This window comes from Schistocerca piceifrons, chromosome 1 (assembly GCF_021461385.2).
Source record: "Schistocerca piceifrons isolate TAMUIC-IGC-003096 chromosome 1, iqSchPice1.1, whole genome shotgun sequence".
Taxonomy (NCBI): Eukaryota; Metazoa; Arthropoda; class Insecta; order Orthoptera; family Acrididae; genus Schistocerca; species Schistocerca piceifrons.
In genome coordinates this window covers 647,868,754-647,886,358 of record NC_060138.1, presented here as the reverse complement: position 1 = coordinate 647,886,358, position 17,605 = coordinate 647,868,754, and the positions used below count along the sequence as shown (strand labels likewise).

Genomic DNA, 17,605 nt, shown 5'->3' with positions numbered 1-17,605 from the left:
TGTCATCTGCTCTGATGCCATCCACTCTGACCATGGGCCCTCTCCTCGGGCGCCACCCAGCCGCAACAAAGACCACTTGGCAGGATGGCCATTGCAGGGAGTCCCTATGCCCCAGGGTGACGGGCATCTACTCCTCGGCATACGTGGGGAGTTAATGACGCTGGCATCAGCAGAGCAATCCCTGTGTAGTCAGGGGGCTACAACCAACAGGGTACATGGCGGCCCCACCACAACAGACTGGCTACCGTGCTGGATATCAGGTGCAACGAAGCAAACAAGTCCATTATCATCGTCAGCGTAGAAAATGATACTGCACAGTTGATGGAAAAAAACGCACCCAGAAGGGTGACCTTGCCCAACAGTTGGAAAACGAGCAGAAGTGCAGATCCACGTCGACGAAGGATGTGATAGGTCTCAGCACATGATGGACACGATGCACCATGTAAGGTGCCCTTCCCCAACTGGCTCGCTCTTCGGGAAAATTTTGAAAAATAGAGGTCAAACCCTACAGGGGACCATCACATAAAGGCCGAAGCGTGTGAGACTCATTTTAGTCGCCTCTTATGTCAAGCAGGAATACCTCGGACCTATTTTAAACCCCCGACCCGTAGGAGGTCTTTTGCAATTGTGGACGGCTATAGAGGCACTGTAGCTCAGTTTTTCTATAGGGGACTTCGAACGACTTGTTGATCCCATACAGTTGGTTGGGTTTTATTTGGGGGAGGCGACCAGACAGCGAGGTCATGGGTCTAATCTGATTAGGGAAGAATGGGGAAGGGAGACGGCCATGCCCTTTCCAAAGAACCATCCCGGCATTTGCCTGGTGCGATTTAGGGAAATCACGGAAAACCTAAATCAGGATGGCCGGACGCGAGTCCAGTGTGCTAGTCCACACAGTTGATGCAGTGCGCAGGGCAAAAGGAGGTCCAATACGACATTGAGAGGTATTCCATGACTTTTGTCAACTCAGTGTAATTATTTAGTTGATCCAGAAACGAGCTCTGAAAACCCTATCAGGAAAAATTTTAAAAACGCGAACTTAAAAAAAAAAAAAAAAAATTACAAGATTTCATTCACGACGTTGTGTCACATGTCACAGTTACACAACGGCACATTCTAGTGCACATGCTATCTGGAAAACTACACAAATGCTATAATTAGTATGGTCAGGATGTCCATACTCACTCTCCCACATGGCATGTGATTCAACGAGTCTTCCTCTTGCTGTACGACACATTAAACAGAAAATCAGCTTAAGTGATTTATGTGATTGCTTTCTATAGCTTTTATAAATTGTAAAAATGTTTCATTTATTTTTTAATGTGCAAACAGTTTCGGACAAACGTCATTATACAGGACGTTTGAAAACTGAAATTAAAAAAACAAGCAATAGTTAATAACGGAAGATACATACTCATGTCAAAAATGTAATATTTACTTAAAACGTAGGGTAGGGATGCTGCATCGAAGTTGACAGTGATTTGGAAAGACTTAGCTCTAACAAGACGCAATGAACTGAGTGTGTTGAAATATCTGGTTCAAAATGGTTCAAATGGATCTGAGAACTATGGGACTTAACTGCTGAGGTCATCAGTCCCCAAGAACTCAGAACTACTTAAACCTAACTAACTTAAGGACATCACACACATCCATGCCCGAAGCAGGATTCGAACCTGCGACTGTATCGGTAAATCTCTGGTGTTTCCAGTTTTCCTATACGGGACTGAAACACGGACAATAACTGAAGGGGACAGTAAAAGAATTGATGCTCTTGAGACGTGATCGTATAGGATGTTGCTGAGAATATCACGGGGGGGGGGGGGGGGGGGGTCAAACGAACCAGCAGATCAATTCTTCAATAACTCAGGGTGAAGAAGAGATTGTCCAGTATTTTCTCCCAGTAAATCCTGCAGTTCTTTGCTCATATAGTTGGACGACAGGATGATAAATTGGAAAAGAACATCACCCAAAGCAAAGTAGAAGAGAATAGATTGCAGGGACGATCGCCGAGATGACCAATGATCAGATAAAGGAGAAGGCAATCCAAAACATGGGGCCAGATACTCCTACATGCAGAAGACCGAGGAAAGTGGAGACACGTTGTTAAGAGGATCCTGTGATGTGTCGCCAACTTTCAACTACGAAATAATGTTTGGTAATGCAGAAGCAGGTGCATTTTGTGTGTCACTCGGAGGTTGTCTGTGATACACACTCCATGCATCTACCTCTGCATGACTAAACATTAATTATAAATATAGTATTTTAGACTTTTTTCATGTATGTATGTATGTGTTAATAAAAATATGGAAGTATTGCTTGTGTCTTTACTGCAATTTTTAAACATTTTTTCACTTGAAATTTTATTGTATGCATGATCGTATGCAACAGATGCCGTATAACGTTCTTTGAGCGAAACCGGTCGCAGACGTGCTCATGGCGATTCGGCTGCCCCTACTTATGGCTTTATGCAACCCACAATGCCTTCAAATACCACCAGCTAGATTTTCATACTCTCCCTCGCTATGCGCGAATTATTGGTCCTACAGAACAAATGAGAAGGACCTTTTTATAGGAAATTTAATGTAGTTAAATTTTGTACCAGGATACGTTCTCGCTAGAGGCCATAGTCTGCGAATTATTCAAGAAAATGTGCAAAAGTGACCTCCAAACGGGTTGTTCTTTAAAGAAACTCTCAAACCGTGGCCTCCAGCGAAAAAGAATCCCAGTACAAAATTTAACTAAATCAAATTTCCTGCAAAGAAAGCAGCCCTCTTCATTTTTTCTGTGGGACTAATAGCGCGCGCACGCCAACACACACACACACACACACACACACACACACACACACACACACAGGGGGGAGGGGGAGGGGGAGGGGGAGAGGGAGGGGGAGGGGGAGAGGGAGGGGGAGAGTGAGAGGGAGATGAATGAACAACGAATGAATGAAAATCTTGAGGGTGTTCCAGCTTACATAAAACTCATAATTAGGAGCAGCTGAATCACCCTGTGTTATAATTTAAAGCTCTCCCCACCGCATTTTTCCGTCTGTATGTGCAGACTAACTTCAAACACTGTTGCAGGGATTTTGATATGGTTTTCGTTATTAGAGACAATTATAAGTAAGGTTTTTGTTTAAAATCTATAGCCGCTGGTGTACTTAGTGCTATCCCTGCTAACCCTTGTAAGTTGCTGGTTAAAAAATAAATCAAACAGCAGCTTACAGTGTTAGATGTCATGGCTACAATTTAAATATATTTGTGGTACAAAAATAACACCAATGTAGATGGTATGTTCAATGCCCTTAATAGTATTTCACAGTGGTTAACCTAATACACTCAACACTTTTCCCAACTAGAGGAAACAAGGAAAAATATTCAACTTACTTCATTCATATCGATCAAACTAATTTCCTCATTTCGCCTTGGTAGAACCAACAGTATTTTAGGTAGTTGATCGACACGGCGGTACACTGCTTAGAGCTCTGTACAGGATGACTTACTTTTGGGAATGTTTGTGAAGAAAATACTTATCCCATAGGGGAATAACATAGTAGTACTCCATTTCATATTCGTTGCGCACCGTCTACACCGAGATTCCCAGTAAGCCAAAATTTAATCAGGCAACTTGCAGCGCGAAAAGAAGTTGCCAGTCCTAACCGTAGAGTAGCTGAATGAATTAATTCAAGTAAAGAAGACGATACAAAGTACCGTGTTTGAACTCTAGCATGTGATCTGCTCGTCAGCAAGTGTCACGAGTTCAAACACTCGCTTACGACATAGTCCTCCTGCAATATACAAGTAGAAAGCAGGAATAGCGCGTAACCGCCGCTATCGCCTCCGAGAACAGAGAAGGCGTTCACAGAGCCCACGACGCGCGCGTTGTCCGCTGAGCACGGCCGCGCCTGCGCACTGGACCGCCTGTTTATTCAGCGAGCTGTCCTCGTTACAGCGGCGACTGCGTTGCGGTGGTAAACAAACAACAGCACGTGGAATGCGGCTGGGACCGCAGCGGCAGGCGCGCCCACCCGACACTGGCCAGCTCGTGTAATAAGCGCCGTCACCGCACGCCCAGAATAGCTCTGCTGGAAGTGCGTAAACAGACGCAGCTACGCAGTTTGTGTTAACACTCCCACTAATTTCAGCACGAATAACGGTGCGGCTCTTTTCCGTAGATGACAAGATTTTAAACATTTCAATAACATAAATTGTTCAAAAAATGTTCAGATGTGTGTGAAATCTTTTAGGACTTAACCGCTAATGTCATCCGTCCCTAAGCTTACACACTACTTAACCGAAATTATCCTAAGGACAAACACACACACCCATGCCGGAGGGAGGACTCGAACCTCCGCCGGAATCAGCAGCACAGTCCAACAGAAATTGTCTGACCGTTTTCCAGCCAGGTGCGAAATAGATTATTTCAAAAGTGCTTCCTCATTTTGGAAGGCTACTGAAACGTAAACACACTTTTGTGGTGTTACGCGTAAATAAAAAGAACCACTGGTCCATGTAACTGACAGCTCTAACTGACGTCCGAAGGCTGTTTCTTGTCAAATACGGGTCAATACATTGAGCACCACTTCTGCAGCCGCCTCCAAAGCTGCACGTGAATTTTATAACTACGGACACTGTAATTCTGTGTCTTCGTCTGCCTGCGAACAATCCATTTTCTTACTATGTCCTCCTCCTGTGAAGGCACAGAAAAATAATGACAAAGGATGAAAAGTTAAATGAGAGAATTGACCGCGGTTAAATTTTACTGTGGCTCTTGCCTGGTCTTCTAGAAATGGCCAGGATTTTATAAGCGTACAGTAGTAAGATGGGAGCGCGTTTCGATGTACTTAGACAGGCTCAAGGCTTCGTATACCGTACGCTATACGTGAGATGAACCCAGAAAGTTGATTAATTTTGACAGGCGTACAATAGAATTGTGCCTCCGCATGTGTCAACACTGCCAGTTTTTCTCTAACAAGGGACCACACAACAATCGTATTTTTTAATTTTTTAAATTTATTGTACATGAAGTTCAAAACTCAAATTACCTCTCCTCCCAAAGCAGTTCGATTCAACTCTCAAACGTTCTCGAGAAAATCGCTTTTAATACGCTAAAATAACGTTGCATTTTTCAGACAAGTAGTGTGGCTATGCGGTAGCGTGCATGTGTTGGGGGGAAAAGGGGGGGGGGGGGGGTACATGGGTTCGGTCCTACGTGGCTGTAGCTGCGTTCGGTCTTGTTGTTGTGTTATGATCTTCAGTCCTGAGACTGGTTTGATGCAGCTCTCCATGCTACTCTATCCTGTGCAAGCTTCTTCATCTCCCAAGTACCTACTGCAGCCTACATCCTTCTGAATCTGCTTAGTGTATTCATCTCTTGGTCTCCCTCTACGATTTTTACCCTCCACGCTGCACTCCAATACTAAATTGGTGATCCCTCGATGTCTCAGAACATGTCCTACCAACAAGATCCCTTCTTCTAGTCAAGTTGTGCCACAAGCTCCTCTTCTCCCCAATCTTATTCAATACCTCCTCATTAGTTATGTGATCTACCCATCTAATCTTCAGCATTCTTCTGTAGCACCACATTTCGAAAGCTTCTATTCTCTTCTTGTCCAAACTACTTATCGTCCATGTTTCACTTCCATACATGGCTACACTCCATACAAATACTTTCAGAAACGACTTCCTGACATTTAAATCTATACTCGATGTTAACAAATTTTTCTTCTCCAGAAACGCTTTCCTTGCCATTGCCAGTCTACATTTTATATCCTCTCTACTTCGACCATCATCAGTTATTTTTCTCCCCAAATAGCAAAACTCCTTTACTACTTTAAATGCCTCATTTCCTAATCTAATTCCCTTCGCATCACCCGACTTAATTAGACTACATTCCATTATCCTCGTTTTGCTTTTGTTGATGTACATCTTATACCCTCCTTTCAAGACACTGTCCATTCCGTTCAACTGCTCTTCCAAGTCCTTTGCTGTCTCTGACAGAATTACGTCATCGGCGAACCTCAAAGTTTTTATTTCTTCTCCATGGATTTTAATACCTACTCCTTTATTGCTTGCTCAATATACAGATTGAATAACATCGGGGATTGACTACAACCCTGTCTCACTCCCTTCCCAACCACTGCTTCCCCTTCATACCCCTCGACTCTAATAACTGCCATCTGATTTCTGTACAAATTGTAAATAGCCTTTCGCTCCCTGTATTTTACCCCTGCCAGCTTCAGAATTTGAAAGAGAGTATTCTAGTCAACATTGTCAAAAGCTTTCTCTAAGTCTACAAATGCTAGAAACGTAGGTTTGCCTTTTCTTAATCTTTCTTCTAAGATAAGTCGTTGGGGGCAGTATTGCCTCACGTGTTCCCACATTTCTACGGAATCCAAACGGATCTTCCCCGAGGTCGCTTCTATCAGTTTTTTCATTCGTCTGTAAAGAATTCGCGTTAGTATTTTGCAACTGTGACTTATTAAACTGATAGTTCGGTAATTTTCACATCTGTCAACACCTGCTTTCTTTGGGATTGGAATTATTATATTCTTCTTGAAGTCTCAGGGTATTTCGCCTGTCTCGTACATCTTGCTCACAAGATGGTAGAGTTTTGTCAGGACTGGCTCTCCCAAGGCCATCAGTAGTGTTAATGTAATGTTGTCTACTCCTGGGGCCTTGTTTCGACTCAGGTCTTTCAGTGCTCTGTCAAACTCTTCACGCAGTATCATATCTCCCATTTCATCTTCATCTACATCCTCTTCCATTTCCATAATATTGTCCTCGAGTACATCGCCCTTGTATAGACCCTCTATATACTCCTTCCACTTTTCTGCTTTCCGTTCTTTGTTTAGAACTGGGTTTCCATCTGAGCTCTTGATATTCATACAAGTGGTTCTCTTTTCTCCGAAGGTCTCTTTAATTTTCCTGTAGGCAGTATCTATCTTACCCCTAGTGAGATAAGCCTCTACATCCTTACATTTGCCCTCTAGCCATCCCTGCTTAGCCATTTTGCACTTCCTGTTGATCTCATTTTTGAGACGTTTGTATTCCTTTTTGCCTGCTTCATTTACTGCATTTTTATATTTTCTCCTTTCATCAATTAAATTCAATATTTCTTCTGTTACCCAAGTGTTTCTACTAGCCCTCGTCTTTTTACCTATTTGATCCTCTGCTGCCTTCACTATTTCGTCCCTCAAAGCTACCCATTCTTCTTCTACTGTATTTCTTTCCCCCATTCCTGTCAATTGTTCCCTTATGCTCTCCCTGAAACTCTGTACAACCTCTGGTTCTTTCAGTTTGTCCAGGTCCCATCTCCTTAATTTCCCACCTTTTTGCAGTTTCTTCAGTTTTAGTCTACAGTTCATAACCAATAGATTGTGGTCAGAGTCCACATCTGCCTCTGGAAATGTCTTACAATTTAAAACCTGCGTTCGGTCTTACGTAGATTCAAATTTTTAAACGAAGCTGCTTATTGTATGAAAATTTAAGTGAAATTTAAAATGCAAAAAGACAGGAAAAATTTTATTTGTAGTTTTTTAAATTACATAATCTTTATTAACAATCTTCTTTAAAAGACCGGTAACCAAGAATGTTTGTTTTCAGTTAAAACCAGATTGTTGTAAGCAGTATATAGTTAGATACAGCAATACGAGCATTTTTCATAAAACACAAAGATGAATACTCGTACATGTCCAAGAATTGATGTTTTCTGAAGCCAAAGCGGATGCACACTGTTCTTCCTTGACAAGCGCATGATTTGTGTCCTGACATTGGCAGATAAGAGAACAGCATACCATACGTAGTCATGGGACTTATGAACGCCTTCAGCTTTCGGCGAACGATGACCACTGTGCCGCTTATCATAACAGCAAAAATTAACAAAAAAGTTGAAGAAGAATCGTCAAAATGACAGCGTCCTACTTCACACATGGCGCGTTTTCTGCCCAAATATGAGTGTGATACAAGTAGTGTACCATCACTACAAGGCTGTGAAGAAGTTCATGTTTAACGAAAGTTTCATTTCAGAATACTTAAGTGGTCCACCTTCCTGTTTACGTAGGGGTAGAGAAAATCTCATATTCTGTAGAGTAATAGATGCTTGTAGACTTAGGAACTTCAGAATAGGAGCTATTCACACAGTAATTATGGCGGTCGCTATATTTATATTTACATGCAGTATCAAAATGGAGAACATGTAGTTCATCTTGGGAAAAAAAAGGCCAAGAGAAACGAATGCTTCGAATAATCTAACGATCATCGACAACTGACAAAATTTAATCTGTAAAAGTCTTTGAAAGCTTTACATGACGACATACTATCTACAGGTATTCTTATTTGCTCCTCCTACGCACTGCGTTGCTGGGATAAGGCAGACCGGCGTAGAAAATCGCACTCCGTTCGGTGGTGTGGCGGATCTAACATCCAAAGGCCTGGGGTTCGATTCCCCGTCATTTCTAACCTTTTTATCTGTCATCGATTCTTTCACACTTGGTAATGTTTAATGTGAAAAATTCCGAACTGCACCATGGTTCGGTATCCAGGTTAGACTGGAGGTCCCCCTGTAACTGGTTCGTAATGTCACTTCAAATGTCGAAGTAAGGAAAATGCCTAACACCTTCAGAAACGAGATTCCTTCGGGTTGTTGATTGCTTTATCAAACACATAATCGGAAAAAGATGCTCCCTAACAACAATTTTCTTTCAGAATGAGGTTTACAGTGTTTGCAGATACATTGTATCTACACAGCCATATTACAATTTCGATTTGGGACAGGAGCCCTAATTTTATCGTGCATTCCGTAATTAGTAACTTTCTGTTGGAGCTGGAGAAGATAATACGCCCACAACGGCAGTTCTCCTTCAAGTTGTAAGAAATTACAAGTTCTGTGAATGTCTAAGATACCAGTGGCTGAGCAATAGTTGCAGAATGCATTAAATAGCGGTCTTTGCCACCTAAAGTAATTCAGGGACATTTTGGCAAATCTAAAACAACTGGCCAGGACGGGAACTTTAAATTCCTTTGTCTTAAAATTTGACACACCTAACTAGGTTTCAAACCACAGAAGTCAGCTTAAATGTGTTCCCAAAGTACTGTTAATATCTGATACAACATAAAGAATTCGAGGTAACATCACTTTACTATTTAGAGCATACGTACAACGATGAACATTTGTGAGAAGTCCGAACTGCTAGTGGGACCGGTGAGCTACAAAACGAGTAAATCGTACGCGCCTCTCGGGCCTAGACACAGTTCCAATTGGTAGCGCTGCCGTGCAGCTGCGGAAGGAGGACAAAGTCGAGAGCTCGACTTAAGCCTGCAGAGTGTCGAGGCAAACAAGCGACATCTTAAAGCAGTGAGTCGATCCGTTAGCAGTGCGACATTGGTAGCACAATAGCACGAATGGCAGTTCGAAACATTCAACGAAGAACTTCAGAGTCGATAAACCAGTAAAAGCTGACATTGAAGAATACAGACATTTGAACATCGCTCATTGCTTCCACTATTTGCCCAATGTTCGAGATTCCTCGTCCAATTACCCGTCGCTGAAGATACAAATCATTACAAACTTGGACAGAATTTTTCACTCTCGGCGGTGTCTGTGCTGTACTAAAGAAATGTGACAGGTTAAAACTGGCTGTCGGGTCGTTACTAGAACAAGGATATCGAAGTTTTGTAAAGAATACTCTTAACAAATGAGCCTGCAAACATCGAGAATTACATTCTATCGGTAATAATTGCTGCAACGACATCAGCCTGATGATTTATGTCTTTTATAGTTATTTGACATCACACTTTCAGTGTACAACAATCTATGCACTAAAGCACGTTTTCATCTTCAAGCACACAATACAGTAGACTACGGCACTTAACCTGCACTTCGGTTCAAGACAAAATAGGCAGGCCACGTTTGTAATAGATGCCTAGTCCCTCCGCATTCTCGGTGGAGTTCAGAACAACGCCCTGTCATCGGGGTAATGCCGCTTGTGTACACTGGCATTATCGCTTTGCGATAAGAAGGCTTGTCAGCAAGGGAGGTTGCCTGCTGAATTGTCGTACACTACAGCGGCGTCATTTGAACACTCATGAAGGCTTGAAAGAGGAAGACGTGTCTGCCGGAGAGCTACAATATGGCTCTGCTTGACTGCAGGACTATTTTTGATTGCATCGTCGTCACAATCACCACCGCCACCTGTTCGGCCTATTAACAAAACACCTTCATTTAGAGAAATATATAATTGACACTGCCTGTACCGAAACTGTGGTGATTGAATCATACTGGCTAACTACCGCGAACCATTATCGTTGTCAATTGTTCAAAAACAGTCTTAATCGCATTTATTGTCATCATACCGCCAACCGGTTTCAACCCGACGTAGGGGGTGATCTTCTGGGCGTTTACACCATTGGTCGACTGCTGGTGGTGTCACTCCTGTCTACATAAAGGCAGGAAACTATCATAGTTTATAATAATAATAAATCCGATTGATTAATCATACGAGTCGCTGCTTCACCTACACAACCATGTTGTCCAAAAATCATTATTGTTGTGCCCTGCAGCATTAAACATCATAAGCAATTGTATTTGTATCCAAGCACAGAAACAAATTCTAATAATATTTCATATATAGAAGCTCATCTTTATTAGACAAGTGGAAGATACGCATAAAATCATCAACATTACGTTTCCAGAATTAGATTTTCACTCTGCAGCGGAGTGTGCGCTGATATGAAACTTCCTGGCAGAACTGTGTGCCGGACCGAGACTCGAACTCAGGACCTTTGCCCTTCGCGGGCAAGTGCTCTACCAACTGATCTTCCCAAGCACGACGCACGACTCACGACCCGGCCTCACAGCTATAATTCCGCCAGTACCTCGTCACCTACCTTCCAAATATTGCAGAAGCTCTCCTGCGAACCTAGCAAAACCATCACTCCTGGAAGAAAGGATATTGCGGCGACATGGCTTAGCCACAGCCTGGGGGATGTTTCCAGAATGAGATTTTCACTCTGCAGCGGAGTGTGCGCTGATATGAAACTTCCTGGCAGATTAAAACTGCGTGCCGGACTGAGACTCAAACTCGGGACCTTTGCCTTTCGCGGGCGAGTTGGTAAAGCACTTGCCCGCTAAAGGCAAAGGTCCCGAGTTCGAGTCTCGGTCCGGCACACAGTTTTAATCTGCCAGGAAGTTTCAACATTACGTTTGTCTGCATAATTGGCGAACTTTATAAAATTTGTAAACTTTACAATAAACAGATTCATTTTTAAAAATCACAATACAATATTATATATGACGGTAGTATCTGTTCCCGAAAGCACAGTTACCGTGGATGACCATGCAGTTTTGCTAGAATGAAATGATAATTAAATGGACACCCTCGCTGCAAATAGGCGTTGATATACTTCATTGGGGACATGTTGAAAATGTAAGCAGGAGATCCCGGTCGGAGCACACATTTTCAACATGTCCCCAATGAAGTATATAAACGCCTGTTTGCAGCTAGGGTGTCCATTTAATTATCATTTCTTTCTAGCAAAGCTGCATGGTCATCAACGGTAACGGTTCTTTCGGGAACAGATACTACCGTCATATATAGTTAAAAATGGCTTCCCGGCCATAGACCTCCTTCTGTGAACGCACGCGCTATGCCCGAACTCGTACGGGACTTGGTAGATTAATCTGCCACGAGTAATGAGTATGATAGGCAAACAACTATTAGGCGCATTACGAATGTAGTGGTGTGGACATGTTGGGAATGTGGGTCTCACGGGGAGCACACAAGGGATAAGTCCCTGCAGGCGCACTATCCTCTGTGGATAGAGCGTCGGCCATACAACAAACCGTGGCTCAAAATGAATTTTTTAGCTGCCTACATGAGAAAGAGTTTATTTCTATTTATGAACTGCGATGTTTGTCATGTAATACGTATTCTTCGTCACATGTCATTTTTGTGGATGAACGTAACGTTAGTGTTCCTGAGGGAGAGGGTTTCATGTGACGGTCATTATGTGTTGTTCAGGGTTTTCTTTCGGGGAAACTATTCGTAGATCATCTTGACATTGTCAAGATCTTCGGTAACTTTAGTGACAACACACGAGTGTTCCTCAAAGTTTATAATCAAAGGACTACGAGTTTCGCAGGAGTCAGGCTCTTTCCTTTAATTTTCACTGAACGGTTCATTCATTTATTGTATCAATTTTCTGTGGTTTAGTACGTGCTGTCTGCAACAGCACCTCTCAAACTGAGTCCTCGGTAGCGTAAGTTATGCGAGAAAATCGATTTTGCGGCACTTGCGGAATTGAAGTATATTCGACTGACCTGCTGGTGATCTGGCGCTGCATGGCCAGCTTCTTCTCGAGCTGCTCGATGGGGAACTGCGGCACCTCGTAGGGCGCCGAGATCTCGTTGGGCAGCTCCATGCTGGAGGCGGTGTTGGGCGCCGTGCCGTCCGCCGGGGCCGGGATGTCCAGCACCAGCGCCGGCCGCGAGAACTGCGGCGGACCCGCGTACGTCGTCGGGCTCTCGCTACCTGCAACAACGCGCGCCGCGCCACCTCAGTAACCTTTCAGAAAACGCCGAGGCGAATAAGAAAGTTTGGAGATAACAGAACGCGTACCAGTGAACTCTGACACCTCTATCTACTCCATTGCGTGAACTTTTACACACGAGTGTGTCGTGATATGTCCTGAAGGCTTTAACAGCTGATACGTCATTGACAGTTATAACAAACTGTGCCGTTAACGACGCGTTTTCGACAAATCCTCAATGTCCTGGTGTTCTGAAACAGCCTATATACATAGGGTGTAAGTTATAACATAAAACCCACCAAATATGGGCTTCATCTGACTACGGTGAAATCCAGTATGGCGTCTCCCAAGTTCTCCTTGTGACGTAAAAATTTGCATCTCAGTGCCTACATGCCCGTCCACGAAGAAGAGGTGTAGCTTGTCTATTTCACTCTTTCAGATACGGAATGTCGTGCAACGTAAAATTCCACGTTGTGACGTTATAAAACTATCAGCTTCTCGTCCATAAACACTTCGGCGTTTGGGACAGCTTAAGGTAGCTGAAAGACGCTGTACTCAGCACCACACACCGATGCCAGTGACATGTCGAGCGGCAGGTAAACGTCTCGATAAACATTATTACGTTATTCTATTCTAGCATATTGTCATAGGCTTACCTCACTAGAAACAGACGTATCTTCCTCCAGAACGATTTAGCCGATCGAAGAATGCCTTTCGTTTTTCTTTCGGAGGCCATAATAATGAAACAAGGGCAGTGCAATTTAGTCAAAGTAGGCGATGCTGAGCTAATTAGATTAGGGAACGAGATACTGAAAGTAGGGCAGCAAAATAAGTAGTAGTGAGCGATGTACAGATGAAGATGTAGACTGGTAACAGTAAGAGAACCATTTCTCAAAAGCAGAAATCGGTTAACACTGAATATAAATTTAAGTGTTCTTTCCTGAAGGTACTTGTGTGGAGTGTACCTTTTTGCGGAAGTGAATAGTTCTCCGACAGGAAGAGAATATAAGCTTTTGACATGTGGCGCTACCTGAAAATGCTGATGACTACGAGAGGTCGGTTTCATTACTGATAAGGAGGTACTCAATCGAATTGGAGGACAAAGAAATTTATCACCTGTCGCGCCACAAAGAAGGACGCGGTTGATACGACACACCCTAAGATATTATGGAATCGTAAATTTGGGAATGCAGAAGAGTCTGAGGGTAAAAATTGTACAGGGAGGCCACGGCTTGACTACAGTAGCAGGTTCGAATGGATGTAGGTTGCAGCGCAGCAGTCAAGCAGAAATGAAGAAATTTGCTACATGATGGACAAGCGCAGAGAGCTGCATTAAACCAGTCGTCGGACTGAAGACAACAACATTCAGTAATGAAATACTGTTGAAAGTATGCCGCCACTAGAGTAAGAATATAAAAGTAAACAAAGAACATGGCTATCCCAGCCTAGAACTTAGAACTACTTATACCTAACTAACCTAAGGACATCACACACATTCATGCCCGAGGCAGGATTCGAACCTGCGACCGTAGCGGTCGCGCGGTTCCAGACTGTAGCGCCTAGAACCGTTTGGCCACTCCGGCCGGCACGAAATGTCATGCGAAGCTTATCTAACGTACGCCGATCTCTGTGACTATGATAACCAAATATGTGACGCTGAACCGCGTCTTGTGCGGAAGTATCCAGCATGGTTTAGTTAGTGCTGTGCATGAAACGCGTATATTTCACCAGCATCGTAATATATTTGTGGTGTGTGTGTGTGTGTGTGTGTGTGTGTGTGTGTGTGTGTGTGTGTGGTTATCACACACGATGAAATAAAAGTGAAACACATGGAAAAAGAATGCCGAACAAGTCATTCGAAGTGAACTGACCAGTTGTGGCAGTATGGCAACGGCGAACGGTTCGGGCCTGACGTTGAGCGTTTTGATTGGAGGAAACTAGCTGCAACGCGTGAAGTCTCAACTGTTAATTAATTTTAATGGTGGTTCAAATGGCTCTGAGCACTATGGGACTCAACTGCTGAGGTCATTAGTCCCCTAGAACTTAGAACTAGTTAAACCTAATTAACCTAAGGACATCACAAACCTCCATGCCCGAGGCAGGATTCGAACCTGCGACCGTAGCGGTCTTGCGGTTCCAGACTGCAGCGCCTTTAACCGCACGGCCACTTCGGCCGGCTAATTAACTTTAATCAGACTATAGTTACCGCCTTGTTTAGCACGCACTCGTGTCCAACATAGCTAAATCGGGAATGTGCATTAGCGCTCTTAGCTAGCCAGCAAGTCCCACTATTTGGCTGTAGAATCATCAGAGACCCTGCTGTACTTATTCCACACATTAGATAGCGCCAATGCGTCGGTTTTAACAATAGCTCTTCCGTACAAAGCCCAAAGGGCTTACCGGAGTAGTATCACCGGTTCACGTCGGATCACGGAAGTTAAGCGCTTTGTATGTCCATCTTTTCAGAGATGGTTGCGGGACTCGGTTCTTAGAGTGATCGCTATAGCAAGTAGAAATCTACTAATACCAATATTTCTGACCCCTGTTTTGACCAGAGAAGAGGTGGAATCTCCCTACACGTCGGTCAGGGGCCTGAAGACGGCGTAGTATATCACCAAAACTGGTAGCCAAATAAAATAAGTTTGGAAACTAGACGGCTGAAAGGTGCTTCATTTGACATCCTGAAGTTAAGTGCTTAGGGCTTGGGTAGCACTTTGCTCACAGTCCAGGTCTGCCGAGCGCTGTTGGCAAGTGGGGTACACTCATCCCCTGTGAGGCCAATTGAGGATATACTTGACTGAGAAGTAGCGGCTGGGCATGGATGTGTGTGATGTCCTTAGTGTGGAGTCACCGCCAGACACCACACTTGCTAGGTGGTAGCCTTTAAATCGGCCGCGGTCCGTTAGTATACGTCGGACCCGCGTGTCGCCACTATCAGTGATTGCAGACCGAGCGCCGCCACACGGCAGGTCTAGAGAGACTTCCTAGCACTCGCCCCAGTTGTACAGCCGACTTTGCTAGCGATGGTTCACTGACAAATTACGCTCTCATTTGCCGAGACGATAGTTAGCATATCCTTCAGCTACGCCATTTGCTACGACCTAGCAAGGCGCCATTATCTTTTGCTATTTATCTTGTGATGCATGTACCGTCAGACCGCTGTTTACCAATTATGGATTAAAGTTAAGTATTCCAGAAGCTACGTACTTTTTTTACTAGACTCAACTCCTTTAACTGTTCCAGACCTCACGCCAGCCTGCGTGAGCTTAAACGCGTGCCTTTCGGCTACCTCATATTGGCTTGGCTGTCTTGCCAAGTCACAACACTTAGGTTAGTTAGGTTTAAGTAGTTTTAAGTTCTAGGGGACTGATGACCTCAGAAGTTGAGTCCCATAGTGCTCAGAGCCATTTGAACCAGCCAACTAGCTCCAGTCACGAAAACTGACAATGCCCGGGAAAGCGATGTGCTGACCCTTCCATATCCGCATCCAACGACGCCTCTGGGCTGAAGATGACACGGCGGTCGGTCGGTACCGTTTGGCCTTCAAGGCCTGTTCGGGCCGAGTTTCTTCTGTAATAAGTCTTACAGCGGCAAAGTGTACATTGTTTTGTTCGTAAGAAGAGGCTGTTGTTCTCGACACACACTATGAAGATTATCTATAACTATAAAATGAGATAATCTGATTCCTAGATTTCTTACTTCGGATAAACGACTAATTCAAAACAATACAAAAATACTTTTTTTTTAATAGGCTTTGGGAATTTTTCATAGTCCACACGAGAAAGAAAAAGAAGTTTTTATCTTTCGAATATTTTTTGGACATATTAGTTCAGCTCGCTCTGGAACAACACACACACACACACACACACACACACACACACACACACACACACACACACACAGAGAGAGAGAGAGAGAGAGAGAGAGAGAGGGGGGGGGGGACTCAAGATAAGTGGGGAATCCCTGTCCAGCCATGCTGATTTATGTTTACTTAAATCATGACCATGTGATGACGAAAGCCGTGCCTTTCTTTCTTTCAAGAAGGCTGCGACCTTTTTCCAACTCTATCATCTTCCATTTGAGCTGCAGTTCTGTCCCTAGCGAAACTGTAACATACGAGAATGCCTATGTCGGAGAACGGCATCGTCATGGGTATCTTCATTTGATAGCTGTAAGAAAAAATATACGTCCATGGAACATCAAACAAGTCTGTTTTAGTAGAGACGGCCAGTGCGCAGCTGAAGTTTTTGCCAATTGCATGCCCAGGTGACAGTGTTCACGGTGCGACCGCCTGACTAAAATGTGGAACACCCAGAAGACTTGGTGCGACGTTGAAGTAACTTCGTACACGCACTCACTCATTATTCGGGGATATGTAGATAATTACTGCTTTAGTTCTCTGTAACAGACACAACGACTCTCAGAGTGCATTAGTGTTGTTCGTGTTTATTATTGTTACTAAGCCTTGTAGGGTACATAAGGAACATAAACAGCGTCAGATGTTGAGTGAACACTATGAAGGACACGGACATAACTCTGTCTCACACGCGTACATGTTATCAGCACCTAACAGTTTGAATGAGGCATCCTTATACCTTTCCATTTGGTCATCTGGTACAACTGTGCAAAATTCAGACTCGTAGGGCATTCGGATGTTTCAGTAGCCCGATATTAGACTGCATGGGAACATGAGAGAAGGCTTACTCGTTGCCGAGGTTGCGGTCGACCACATCTGACCAGCACAACGGAGGGTCGCCGTATTGTGCGCCAAGCACACCATAATCCCTTCATATATTTGCACCTGCCATGGATTCCCTGCAGCACTCTGCCGACTGGTGCGAAACTAGCAGCATCTGGGCTGGGGAGTTACCGGACCGTTTAACACAAACGTCTGCGTTCGGAGCGGCGCCGTGGGCAAGTATGGACTGCTGATGAATGGCGTCGCATTGTGTGCGGATGAAACGCGGTTCTGTTCTGCCCCGGATGACCATCGCAACGAGTATGGAGGCGACTTTTAATTGTTGTTCCTAGTTCCAAGGTGTGGGGAGCCATCGGGTATGACTCCAGGTCACGGCTGGTAG

At 44.0% G+C, this 17,605-nt stretch overlaps 1 protein-coding gene across 3 annotated transcripts in view; it reads right to left on the bottom strand.

Moving 5' to 3' along the window:
• The window catches only part of LOC124805170 (AMP deaminase 2), a 467,688-nt gene that overhangs the window by 229,062 nt on the left and 221,021 nt on the right, over positions 1-17,605 (bottom strand). For all 3 annotated transcript variants that reach the window (XM_047265658.1, XM_047265667.1, XM_047265673.1), the window contains exon 2: positions 12,316-12,526. In XM_047265658.1, coding sequence (XP_047121614.1) covers positions 12,316-12,526 — 211 coding nt within the window. The remainder of the gene's footprint in view (positions 1-12,315; positions 12,527-17,605) is intronic.